The sequence below is a fragment of the Zootoca vivipara genome, chromosome 2 (genome assembly GCF_965207765.1).
Source record: "Zootoca vivipara chromosome 2, rZooViv2.hap1.1, whole genome shotgun sequence".
Lineage (NCBI taxonomy): Eukaryota > Metazoa > Chordata > Lepidosauria > Squamata > Lacertidae > Zootoca > Zootoca vivipara.
Window position 1 is genome coordinate 39,448,666 of NC_142584.1, and position 13,767 is coordinate 39,462,432.

Below are 13,767 nucleotides of genomic sequence, written 5' to 3' on the forward strand. Positions count from 1 at the left end.
ACATTTCAGTAAAGGTTCTTCATTTATAAAAACTAAATTCAGGGTTTTTGAAATATATTGTCCTTATTAGCATTGTTAAATTGTTTTTTTTTTCAATTTTGCATTTGTTTCTGTCATTTGTTTTCTAATTTTTCTGAAGGGATAAATACGATAAAGGCTTGATTTTTTTATTGGAATGTATAAATGCATGTTTTTAGCAAAGCTGTAATTCTGCTTTCCCTTATGCACAAGTGTGAACTGTTCAAAGTGCATTTGATAATGAATTGACTGTCTGCTGTAATTTTTATTCAGCTGTTCAGTTATTTTACCTTTACAAATAATAATTTATCAGTAATTTATATAATCTGTTTTTCTATTTTATCTGCATGCTTATGATTTAACAATGATGTAATCACAATAATTTTAAAATAAGTTGTATAGTATCTCTATTTTTGTTCTAAAATAATAAAATAAATAAAGAATTTGGTTTGCTACAGAAAATGTACCTGTTGTAAGATAACTAAAATTGTAGTTGTTAACCTGTCATTTCAAAATGGGGGAAATTACTTCTCACATTCTATACTAGTACTAGTCACTGTTGCTACTTCTCCTAAGGAAATCAAATAAACATATAAGATGACATATAAACTAGTTGGACCTTGATGCTTTTGAGAAAGCACTCACTAGCTTACCTGGAAAATAAAACAACTTTTCTTTTCTTTTCTTTTAACACACCAGGCTTATTTTACTGAAAATCCCTTGTAGGATCTGATGACCAAAATAGGACCTTCTCAATGAACTCTGATTTTCATTCTGCGGGACTGAAAAGTGCAAATACCAAAGCCTCTCCAAACTACTCTGTGCATGTGTGAAAGACACTTCTGCACACACAAGGCAGGAAGTTTGACCATTTTTCTACCCTGCCCTACAAACTTTGGGGCCCCCTGAAAGCTATTCCAGAGGGTCCACCAGCCTTTGGGTGGAGCCTTTCAGCTTGTATGGGAGCTGCCACTGGAACAGGGGAGAAGATAAGCCCCCTTAGCACAAGCAGAAGCAACCTTGTGATATTTGGAATGCTGGCCAAGGTCTATAGAGGAAGTTAATCAGGTTTTGTATACATGTGGGAAGTGGGGCTTTTGAATTACTATATGGTCATTCTTAACAGTTTTAAATAAGCTGAAAACTGCTTAAAATTCAGAAAGAGCAGTTCATAAAGTCTGTGTTGTTTGGATGCTTTTGTAGTGTTTAAAATTAAGCATTATCTTACCTAGACTAGTGTGCTCTTATCAAAACATTTTAATAACTCTTCCAGTTGAAACAAAGAAAACCTTCACTTCTGTCTCTGCTTGTTCCTTATTTTGAATAGTGAAATGCTGATGGTGCTACTTGATCCAGCTTCTTTTCACCTTTGTGACAGTGAACATCTTAGTATCTTGTGCACTAATTCATTAGTTTGTCACACACTTGTGTAATCCTACTGAAGGATGTACTAAATATTTAAATCACAGCATGAAACACTGACACATAAAGTACCCATTGGACCCCCAGAAGAAAGCTGCATTTCAGGAATAGATAGCTCTGGTCACCAATGGAAATCAAGTCGACAAGTGATCTGGCTCAAATGATGCCAGAAATAATTTAAATAACCATGTCAGTTTTTTAGGTTGCTTAAGTTGAATACTTGCCCTTAAAAATTCTTCCCCCCCCCCTCTTGTATTATTTACACACACAGCTAAATTCTACGGGAGTTGCAGAGTATGGGACCAAGAAAATAAAGCACAAAGAAGAATGTGCAGCTCATAACCTTGTATATTTAGAACTTAACTCTGCTTTATCAAACTAAGTTACTTTTTCATATACAGTGGTGCCTCGCTTAACGAATGCCCTGCTTAACGAAATTTCCGGAGGTTGCCTTGCTAGATAAATTCGTTTTATGAAAAATTCGTCTAGCGAATCGTGGTTTCCCATAGGAATGCATTGAAATTCAATTATTGCGTTCCTATGGGCAAAAAAATAATAATCAAAATCTCAATGCATTCCTATGGGATTCGCTAGACGAATTTTTTTGTTATAAGAAAAGAACCGTGGAACAAATTAAATTCGCCTAGCGAGGCACCACTGTAAAAATAATATCCCACATTTACAGGAATTAAATTGTCTGACCTGACAATTCATTTAAATAATGCCTCATCCAAAAATGTATCGAAACCACTCTGAGGCCCAATTCATACATTATCTCAGGAGTATGTATGTGGCCAAAAATAATGTCATTTGACTTTTCATGCAGTTGCCAAGTTAAAGTGTAAATAAATACCTATGTCAGTACAGCGACAGATATTTATCATGTAATCTTCCCATATAGAAAAGTGTTATCACAAGCCCATGAAGCTTTGGCCACAGTGAACTGACTTAACAGCAACCATATTGCCGAAATAACATTTGAAATTAGTTTTAGAAGTATCTTACAATAGTGCAGTTAGTTGGACTATAATATAGACAGATGAGTGCAGTCGGCTCAATGTAAAAAAATGTGCTGTGAAAATTTCATTATGACAGGCTTGTCTATTTAAAAAATCCTTTCTTAGAAACTGAGCACTGAACAATATTTGCAAGCCAGGTTCCATGGATGCCCCCAACAAGGATTCTAGGTGGATTTGACAATGTGTTAGACCTGTGGTGTTATGGTAACTCCTAGGGGAATAAAAGAAGGCTGCTTCCTTACAGAAACACCATATTGACTATTATTTACACAAGCTCAGTTCTGAAGGCCCAGGTATTTCAAATTAAAGGCTAGAAATTCCTTGTTCCTGGTATGGGTAGTGTTTGCAAGCTTCATGCATGCATCCATGCTTTCTCCATTGGAGCCCTTGGAAGCAGCTACCTGTGTGGCTTGCATACACAGGAAAGGTTTTTAGGTGATTTCCTTAACTCATTCATTGATTAGCTCATTCTTATAAGGAAGCTGATACTGCTACAGACAACTATAAAGAGATGTAAGCATAAATACAAACACAATACATCAGCATCAAAACCATAGCTATTTTGCCCCTTTTAGTCAGCTTAGTCCCTCACTTATTAAAATGGAATCCCAATACAGTGGTCCCTCGACTTATGAATTTAATCCGTTCCGAATGCACATTCGTAGGTCGAAAAAGTCGAAAAAAACGATTTCCCATAGGAATGCATTGGAAACGGAAAAATTCGTAAGTCGAGTAAACCGCATCTAAAATTCGTAAGTCGAGAAAAACCCATCTGAACCGTAACGGTTTTCCTTTCGGATGTCAAAAAAAACGTAAGCGAGCGGCCATTTTTTTCATTCGTAACTCGAAATTTCGTAAGTAGCGTACTTCATAAGTCGAGGAACCACTGTATTTATAGTTCTTGTTTAAAATAGAATATTGTATAATAATGGCAAAAGAGGCCAATGTTTTGCAACAGATCACACATTTTCAGATATGCATGTGTGCATCATTTACCCTTTATTCTATCTGCTCCATAGCAATGTGTAGCACGTGCTTTTTAGAAAGTACATATGGTGGTAAAGTACTGAGATGTTAGTGATAAACTGAAAACTTGACATAACACTGTCCAGTTTCTTAAACAGCTTTACTCTCAAGGTGTCACTTTTAAAAAGGAATTACAGTAGCTAACGTGATCTTCTATAGCTGGTGCCAACAAGCTGTCTTCTAGGGGTGGTTCTACCTATTTTTCATACTATTCACATTCTAACCTACATCAAAGAGCCTCTGACTGCTAAGTTAATTGCCTCACGGGTAATTTGGCCAATAAACTGCTTTCCCCATTGCACAGGAATGCTCTAAATCATTAAATTGCAATATGGAATTTCCCTCAAATTATGATTGCATGGAAAGTAGAAATCAGTAGCTGGCACAGTAAAGGGCTTTCTCTAATAAAACATCTGATACTTAGAAACCTTTTGGATCCTTGCAACCAAATAGGGAAAGCTGAAGGAGTTCCATTGACTGCTTTTTCCCCAAGGGCCTGGTGGTAAACTTGTAGATTTTTCCCCAAGAAGGATAATATTGGTGCAACTGATAATAGTGGTAGAATATTGAGAAGAACGTGATATTTGTTAGTTGCTGTTCGTGGGGAAGGCTATGTGGTTCTGTTTTAAGAGCAGTAAAGGGGTACTTCATATGCTGTCTTTATTAGACTGTGGCTGGTGGTAAGTTTTGAAAGGCACCTTAATTTTCCAGAGTTGTAGTCAACGAAGTCCCATTAGTGCAATGATTTCCACCTGCCCAGTGAAACTTGCTCTCCCCACAACACACCCCAAATCTGCTCTAGAGAGTTGGGGGGAACTCCCAGAACAGTTTGTGGGTGTGAGGAGAGGGGAAGAAAGTCTTGTGACTCTTGTTGCTCAGGCAGAGGTCCTTGTGCTATAGGACAAGTTACTCTTTCCCAGATGGTGGGCTGTATCTAATCATTTCTGACTTTTTCTGTTATTTAAGTTGGTAGATCTGAGCCAACTTCCTTTAAATAGAGACTGTTTGGGCTTTTTATAGAGACTAGGAAAACACTTTCCTTCATTGAAGTACCTTCTACAGTTGTCTTTGTCCAGTTGTACACATGTGTGTCATAAGAAAGTCTCACACACACTCACATGCACCCCTACCCAGATGGCTACCTGCTCATACCAAAATAAAAACTTAGTTGGTCTTTAAGGTGCTACTGAAGGATTTTTTAATTTTTCTTGGATAGCCTTAAGAATCAAAAAGCCACCAAGCTCAAAAAGGCAGAGCATGGTCTTCGTGTGAGGACATTTCTGTAGCAATGTCACTATGTAATGCAAAGCTTAACCGAATGTTGTAGTAAAAATCCTAGAGCAAATTGTTGCTCCTAGGCTACCTAGGAAACAAGCCTACGTGGGATGATAATGGCAGTTAATTCAATACAATAGTGAAGTGGCACAGGTGAGGCTGCGTTGCTCTCTTGGCTTCCCAACGCCAGTTGCTGAGAGGGGCAGGACAGCAGTGAGCCTACAACATGCCAAACTCCCCATTCCCTTGCCCCTCCTCTCTTGATAATTGACAGTGGTGTGCAGCATTGGGAAGCCAGGAGAGCAATGCAGCCCCAACCACACCTCTGGCCACAGCTGATTCAGCTACTGCTATGATTTAGTATTGAAAGTACAGAGGAAAGCTGCAGTAAAATTTATGCAGGCAACTGAGTTGTTAGATGAAGATCCTCACAAAAGTGAATTGCTAAGCCCAGGGGTTGCTTTCTTTCTCCCGAGTCTTTGACTCAACAGCTTGCATTAGTTGTAATGGCATCTTTGTAAAATAGAAGTGGTTAATTCATTGGGCTTGTTTTAGGCATGTAAAGGGATAGAGAACATTTTTCTCTATGCATATACATATCATTGGGGGGGGGATCAGGCAGTTTTCTATGGATTCCAGAAATGACTTGCGCCTTTTGATTTGAATTTCATAGTCATAAAATAACTTATATTAAAGAGTATTACATATATAAACAATGTATGAAAAAGCACTGTAATTCTCTGTTGTTCTTTCCCCCCAGAAATGCCTCCAAAACTTAAGAAAAAAGGACATTCTGGACGAGAACAGAAGAAGGTACATTGTTGTAGAGGGGAAGATATTTTATTGTGATGTTTCTCTGCTTGACATTATGTTAATTTATCACAAAGAAACCCACTCCACGTCCAAGAGAATAGGCAAAGCTTTGCTCATCTCAGCTCCCTAGACCTGTCTCACATGGGAAGGCAATACAAGATATGGAATCCTGCAATACAGAATATGGAGCTAGTAAGATGCATTCATCTCTGGCCCTAGCATTAATCAAGGTTTGGAGTTTGTGAAACATAGGGTCCAGAATGGACAAGGAATTATCATTGGGTCCAGCTCTCATGTTTCCTCAGAGGCTTAATGTTTTTTCCCAGTTGAAGAAGGAAGTGTTTGATGATTGAGGAAGTGCAGCTCAAACAAGAGAGGCTGTTATAAAAGGTTTTTTAATTGCCTTTTGAAGAATTCTTTAGTGAAATTCTGAGTATTTCAGTTAGTTCCGTTACATAAGTACAGTTTGGGAGCAAGAAGCTAAGTATTGAACTTACCTTGCTCTTTGCGCAGTGCTATCTTTCGTGGCAGAATACTTTAATAAATTTGCTGGTTGCTGAAGCTAGCATTGAGTATGGGGCTGGGACAACACTAAACTTCAAAAAAATACAGTGGGTTTTGTTTTTTTCTAAAAGAGTACTTTATTTGTTGCATATTTTTCTTCCTAAGACTCTGTGGTCTGCTATACTCTTATTAAGGTACACACTTCGCACAAGTGCATGTACAAAGTTTCAACAACCAGTTTTTATAAACGCAAGCAACTTTGGGAGAAGATGTTTTTATGTGGAGAATTGTTATGGGAAAGCTAACACATTTCACACAGTTTTTCCCACTACAGCTCCCCTTCTCTAAGCTGTTTTTCTCCATCCTAGTGATTCAGTTGAGTGAATGCTGAGAAGGAGAAACTAGGGACAGGGAGGTCTGAAGAAAGGGGTAGCACTCCCTCCCCGTTGTTTCCCATGCAAAAACCTCTGTTTCTTTCCTGCAGCATCACCATCACCACCATCAGCAGACGCAGCAACAGCCACAGCCACAGCCACAGTTGCAACCACAGCAACTGCCTCCACCACCTCCTTCAGCCCCTCAACAAGCAGCCCCTCCAGTCAAATCCTCTCCTCCAGCTTTTGTCCCAGTGCAGATCCCAGTTATGGAGCATCCGCTCCCAGGGAATATGTTTGACACTATTTCACATTTCACTCAACCGATTATACACCTTCCTCAGCCAGAGATGCCACCCCATCTCCCTCAGCAGCCTGAGCACAGCACTCCTCCTCACTTGAATCAGCATACAGTAGTTTCTCCTCCAGGTGAGTGCTGTTTCTTGGATGTATAACTGTAGTTTTTAAAGTTCCTCATAGGACATTGTGGACATTTGAGCAATATTGCAGCCCAAGGTAGTGCAAATCAAGGGAAAGTTTCTCTTAAAATCAGAGGGCTATTTTAGACATAACATTCCTAATTTGCTAAACCATGGGGTTGTATCCAATGAAATCATTCAGTACATTTCCGAGCACAATTCAAAGTGTTGGTGCTGACCTTTAAAGCCCTAAATGGCCTTGGCCCAGAATACCTGAAGTCTCCACCCGCATTGTTCAACCCAAGACACTGAGGTCCAGCTCTGAGGGCCTTCTGCTGGTTCCCTCACTGCGAGAAGTGAAGTTACAGGGAACCAGGCAGAGGGCCTTCTCAGTAGTGGCGCCCGTCCTGTGAAATGCCCTCCCTTCAGATGTCAAGGAGATGAAATTACACAAATTTTAGAAGACACCTGAAGGCAGCCCTGTATCAGGAGGTTTTAGCGCTTGATGTTTTATGTTTTTAGATATGTTGTAAGCCACCCAGAGTGTGTGTCATCAGTGTGTGAAAGGGAGGAGGCATGGGGAGTGGAATGTCATTCAGTCCCAGTTCTTGTTCCCAGCTTACTAAACTGTGGTTTAGAAAGACATGAACATTGTATCAACACTGGGCCATAGTTGAAGGGTCAGGATTTTGAGTTTAGAGAGCTGGTTTTCTATGCCATAATGTGCAGGATCCTTTCTCAGTTGATCTCTTTTACACAGAAAAAGTTGTGTGGGTCTTTTGTGTGTGGTAATGGTAAAAAAATGTGATCTTCCACCTGAAACCTGTAGTAGTACAATCTATTCTACCGTATCAGATCTCAGCAACCTTATTCCCATTCAGTTGCATGCACAGACCTGACCTTAATCTGTGAGAATAATACAATTGTTTTCTGTGTCACAATGGTTGATGTAATGTTTTCCTGCTTTCTCTTCCGCAGCTTTGCACAATGCTCTGCCTCAGCAACCCTCAAGACCTAGTAATCGAGCTGCAGCACTCCCCCCTAAACCTGCTCGGCCTCCCGCAGTGTCACCAGCTCTTAACCAGCAACCCATGCTTCCACAGCCCCCACTGCCCCAGCCTCCCCAGGAGCTTTTAGAGGATGAAGAACCTCCTGCTCCTCACCACAACCTGCTGAGTAGTAGCCAGATGCAGCTGTACATTCAGCAGCTGCAGAAAGTGCAGCCACAGACTTCTCTCCTCCCTTCAGTGAAGGTCCAGTCGCAGCCTCCGCCATCCCTGCAACCTCCCCCTCATGCTCCAGTGCAACAGATGCAGCATCAGCCACAGCAGAGGCCAGTACATATGCAACCAATGCAGTTCCCTCCCCATATCCCTCAGCCTCAGCCACCTCCGCAGCAGCACCTACTCCCACAGCAGCAACAGCCGCCGCCACCACAGCCGTCAAAACCCCAGCAAGTCATCCAACACCACCCCTCGCCACGACATCACAAACCAGATCCCTATTCAGCTGGTGAGTAATCTAACATGAATATAATGAACGCTTGAAATATACTGGGGGGGGGGGGCACGAATTGCTTTGCTTCCAAAATCTTCCACGCTTTACTGATGTTATTTATGATAAAAATCAATGGAGGCTATCACACTATTTAAAAGTCATGAATTGAAGAGAACACAAGAAAGGAAAAGGGAGTTTTCTAACTGGAATTATTGTGGGGGTTTTAAAATCAAATTCACATCTAATATATTTTTGTTTGACAATGTTATACTATTGTATCCATTTAGTAAAGACAGTTTCATTTTGACAAAACATTGACTCTTCAGTAGCCAACAGTTTTTCCTTCGCATCTGTACTCTGTTCAATTAGTTATTTGCATAGTGCTTCTTTTCAGAATGTCCCTTGCTCATTTAATATTAATATCATTTAATACCTCCCCTAGACTTCAGTTGCCCTTGCTTAAAAGACAATACTACCGGTATAAGGTGAAGCAATCCATTGTCTTAGATTATCTGAGCTATTAGGTAAAATGTATTTGACTCAGGTTTTCCGTTTTTAGATTCAGAAATCCCATGCATTCATATCTCATACATACATACTATGTTGTGATCAGTGTTAGAAACTAATATATGAAAGCTAGGAGCTAAATGGCACCTTAAACCTAGGTTATGGCGCAACAACAGAATGTCTAGGCATGCTTTTTTATAACAAGAATACAAAGATGAAAATGAATGAACTTCAGCTAAAATATTATGTTCATTTTTCACATGGTAGAGTCCTTCCCTTGCCCACCCCCCCAATATTCTTAAGAGGGTCTCTTCTCGTCTTCTGAGAGTAGCTGGAATTGGGGAGGCAGAAAAAGGTCCTCCTTTCCTTCTGTTCTGCTGTTTTAATCTGAAATCTTAGGCGCAGTACTGTTCCCAGAGCTGAGAAACTGCTCAAACTGCTCACACTAATGAAATTCCCTGTCACAAAATATGCCTATCCTAGAACAATGGGAGTTTCGAACACTTGTTATGATACCTCAAAAGGACTAATATAGTGTAAAAGGTGCCCCATCTGTAATTAACTGAAAGAGTCTGGTGCTGAATGATGACACCTTGGAAAAAAATATAGCACATAAATAATTGTTCCTGCAGGCACTGTAGGAGCAAATGTTAAGGTGCTATAATGTGCTCACTGTAGGACAAAAGAGCCAAAAAATGTTTTCACAGTCATAGTGCTGGATTTCTTAATAGGTCATGAGGCATAGTGAAGTGTTTGTCATAGCTAACATTCATTTAGCACTTATGATGTGCTAGGTGCTCTTTATAATATTAACTCTTCCTAAGGAGCTTGCAATGTACAATAAGTAGACAAAACTGAGATGGAAGAAGGGTAAAATCAAGTATCAACTCATTTGTCGTTTGGATGGGAAAGAGTCACATAGTGATGGAGGACTAATTAAGTGAAGTCTGGGTGGCTTTGCAAAGGCTTTGCTAAAATAAAACAGGGGTCAGCAACGTTTTTTGAGGCAGGTCCGGTCCACTCCCTGGCAGACCTCTTGGTGGGCCGGGGCATGCACGCCCGTGCGTGCGCTCAAGCTATTTCAGGCGCTCTTCCAGAAGTTGGTCCCTGCGTTGAGGAAAAAATGGTGTCGGGGGGGGGGGCATGGAATCCCCACGTCGATCCACAGAACGGCTGTGGGCTGGTTCTAGGAAGCTCATGGGCCGGAACCGGCCCATGGGCCTTAGGTTGCCAACCTCTGGTCTTGAAGAACAGTTTTAAAAGCATAAAGGGAGGTAACTTAATTGATTGGCAGATACTGATCAAGGCATAGGTAGCATGCAGAAGTCACTGAAATGGAACTGAGAGGGGAGGAAATGAGAGTGGAGATAGGGAACTTTAAAAGTGAAAACTAGCATTTTGAAGCTTTTGTGAAACACATTCAGAATCCACATACATAGGTTATAGCCAGACCACATAGTGGTGCAGATAATGAAAGATCATCCCATCATATAGCATCTCTGTTCATCCCAACCTCTAGTTTGCTCATTGCTTCATTGGGCTGATTCCTGCAAGGGTATACAACAAGACACACCCATTCTCCATTCATTTATGAGCATACTGTATGATAATCTGAACATGCTTGAGAAACATTAGAGGGCAAAAATGCTTTTAATGAGCCCATGTTTGGTAAATAGCTAATAATTTAGTAAAGGCGTTCCCCAACCCCAGTTGTAATATGTTCTGGTCAGAACTTCTACTGCAGATCATAGGTCCATTATCTCAGAACTTTCAGTTAATGGCTCTGACTGAACTGTGATAAGAAGCTGACGGACTGGTGCTGAATTGTTACAGGTCATTTGAGAGAAGCACCTTCTCCTCTCATGATGCATTCCCCACAGATGCCACAGTTCCAGGGGCTGCAACATCAGTCTCCACCGCAACCAAATGTCCAGCCAAAAAAACAGGTAAAGACATAGTGTGAATGTAAAGGACTTTCCAGAATTCAGTTTGCACATGAACCTTGAAAACATTATCAAGGTGAGAAAACCGGTATTTGCCAAACACTTGTAGTGCAAGATGGGGTGGGCTTACACAGGGGAAGCTATGTTAGGAAATTGTGATTGACATGCATTTGTCCTACTGTGACAGGAACTGAGAGCCGCATCTGTGGTTCAATCACAGCCTATGGTAAAAGAAGAAAAGATGCAATCCCCAGTCATCCGAAATGAGACTTTCAGCCCAGCCTTGCGGCAGGATCCTCCCAAACACCCAGAGAGCATCAAGCCACCTACACATATCCAACAACGTGAGTGAAAATTGAAATCTGTTTGTCGAGTGTGAGGTTTCATTGTAGATTTGTCCACATAAAAGAGGAAAGGCTAAATTTCTTATATTGATCCATGATCAACCCTTCTATAGTGCCAAACAACAGGAGCAAGTTTTTACAGTGATTATTGTTCTTTCAGGAACAGAGATGAAGCCAGTGGACAGTGGGCGGCCTGTTATAAGACCCCCAGAGCAAAATCCACCACCTGGAGTCCAGGACAAAGAGAGACTGAAGCAGGAACCAAAAACACCAGTTGCCCCTAAAAAGGTAACAGTCCATTATCAGCTAGTGTCTCTAAAAATGAATCAAGGGTATTATAACTATCCTTGGAAAACGTGATTTTAGTGATCTGGGTTGACTTGCTGACACTCCCGCTAGGCATTGTTCCTTAGTGGAACAGAGAATTATAGTTATAAGCTGTAATGTACTTCTTCTTTTTCCTCCTCAGGATTTGAAATTAAAGAATATGGGCTCCTGGGCAAGCTTAGTGCAGAAGCACCCCACTGCACCATCCTCTACAGTGAAATCCAGCAGCGACAGCTTTGAGCACTTCAAGAGGGCAGCCCGGGAAAAGGAGGAGCGTGAGAAGGCTTTGAAGGCTCAGGCAGAACAAGCAGAAAAGGAAAAGGAGCGGCAGAGACGGGAGCAAGAGAGAATGAGGTGAGAGGAACCTGTACTTTTAACCCATTCACCTGCAAGTAAGGAGCAAGCACATGCTTCATTGTGTTCATATAATTTTATGATCACAAGTGCTGTAATTTGGCATAGGTGTGCTAGGACTTGTTTTTGCTATGCCAACCTGCTGTTAGGTAGGTTGAAGTCAAGCTATAGCAGAAATCCTATACCCCCATTGTTTTGTATTTTCATGGTTAACAAGCTGCCCACAGTGCCTTCAAATCAGCATGTTATTCCTGGATGCTTTCCCAGATGCTAAGTAAAAGATGCAAAGAGTAGCCTATGGTTTTAATGGTACTTTTGGTCTTGGGCAGGAGTCGTGAAGAGGAGGATACTCTGGAGCAAGCTCGTCGAGTTCATGAAGAAGTCCGACGGCGCCAGGAACAGCCACCACAGCATCATCAACCACCACCACCACCACCACAGCAGCAGCAGCAGCAGCAACAGCAGCAGCAGCAGCAGGTGTCAGCAGCAGCCTCTGCTCCCCAAGCACAGAGCTCTCAGCCGCAGACTTCTCAGTCCATGCTGGACCAACAGAGAGAGATGCTCAGAAAACGAGAGCAGGAACGAAGACGCAGGGAGGCAGTAAGTGAGGGAGAAAGGGATTATTGGGGTTTGAATGAGGAGCTATTTCGACAACAGGCTAAACAACAGAGGCTCACTCTGCTGATATAATTTTTAATTTGCTCACTGCATGCCAGAGATCCTCAGTCTTTTTCACAGGATTCTTGCATTAAGCCTACAATCCCGTGTACATGTATCTATGTGTTAAGTCCCACTGAGTTGTGGAACTTCTGAGTAAAGTAAACATGTTTAGGGTTGTGACTTAAATCGGTAATTAAATTATGAAACAGAAAATGTTTGGATCCTTAAAAAAGATTGAAGAAAGTTGAATATTATTTCCTTTAGGTAAAGAAAACATTGTGAAACCGAATGCATAGCCCGGGGGGGGGGGTCCTAGAAATAGTTAATTTCCATATTCATTGACAAAGCTCTCAGATTTCCCTCTCTCTAAATTTCTACCTTTTTGTTTTCTCTGTTTCTTACTGACTTTCTTTTTAATATACCCTTTTCATGGAAGTTCCCATAGTCTGCATTCTACACGTGTACAGATACTGTCCACACATGGTCATTGCTTCATGTGCACATAATGCTTAGTCATGGTTTGTATTAATGGCTTCAACAAATGCTGAGTTATCTCACAGACAAACAAACATGTATTGTTTCTTGAAAGCTTGGTTTATTTTCTAAATGCCACTCTTGCCTTGTGCCTTTGTAGCTTGATGAGCATCTGGAGTGCAGTGGCCTAATGAACCAGAGCTAAGCAGAGTTGTTGGGTTTGGACATAACCCCTATCTGTAGTTAAAACAAGACATGTTCATAAGCCAATAACAACTTATAGTTTCACATTGTGGGTGGCATTACGTTTTTCTCAAGTAGACCCATTGAAATTAATAGGCCTAATTTAGCCATGTTAATTAATTTTAGTGAGTCTACTCAGAGTAAAACCTAGTTGAATACCACCTTGTGGTTTGGGTTTGTATATTCAAACTATAGATAGACTAACCAAACTATGGCTTGGTGTTATGTGTGAACCAGGCCACTGAGGTTTAATCAGATTTGTGTTCAGCACAAGGGGGACCTTTATTCCCCCTAACCTTTCATACACACAACTTGCTCTTCTTAGGGCCAAGCCATAGGTGTCTACTTTGAAGTTAAATTATACTTCCTTCTTGTCCCACTCTCACATCCTTCATTTTCTCTCTCCCCCCCCCCCCTCTCTCTCACACACACATTTCTCAGCATCATGTTCCCTGACACTGTCACTCTATCCTGTTTCTTTTGTAAGGCAGTGGTGTAATAGATGAAAATAGAGAAAAGAATGCTGTCATCTGCCTGAGCCCTTTTAA

The 13,767-nt window shown here is 41.0% G+C and overlaps 1 protein-coding gene across 13 annotated transcripts in view; it reads left to right on the forward strand.

Annotated features, from left to right (window-relative positions):
• BRD4 (bromodomain containing 4) overlaps window positions 1-13,767 on the forward strand; it is an 81,370-nt gene that overhangs the window by 62,509 nt on the left and 5,094 nt on the right. For 12 of the 13 annotated variants that reach the window (XM_035104762.3, XM_035104766.3, XM_088663098.1 and 9 more), the window contains 8 exons: window positions 5,521-5,573; window positions 6,562-6,880; window positions 7,849-8,382; window positions 10,708-10,820; window positions 11,005-11,161; window positions 11,322-11,449; window positions 11,631-11,842; window positions 12,172-12,442. In XM_035104762.3, coding sequence (XP_034960653.1) covers window positions 5,521-5,573; window positions 6,562-6,880; window positions 7,849-8,382; window positions 10,708-10,820; window positions 11,005-11,161; window positions 11,322-11,449; window positions 11,631-11,842; window positions 12,172-12,442 — 1,787 coding nt within the window. Of the gene's footprint in view, window positions 1-5,520; window positions 5,574-6,561; window positions 6,881-7,848; window positions 8,383-10,707; window positions 10,821-11,000; window positions 11,162-11,321; window positions 11,450-11,630; window positions 11,843-12,171; window positions 12,443-13,767 lie in introns of all 13 variants that reach the window. The other variant, XR_015948416.1, reaches the window with a different exon arrangement.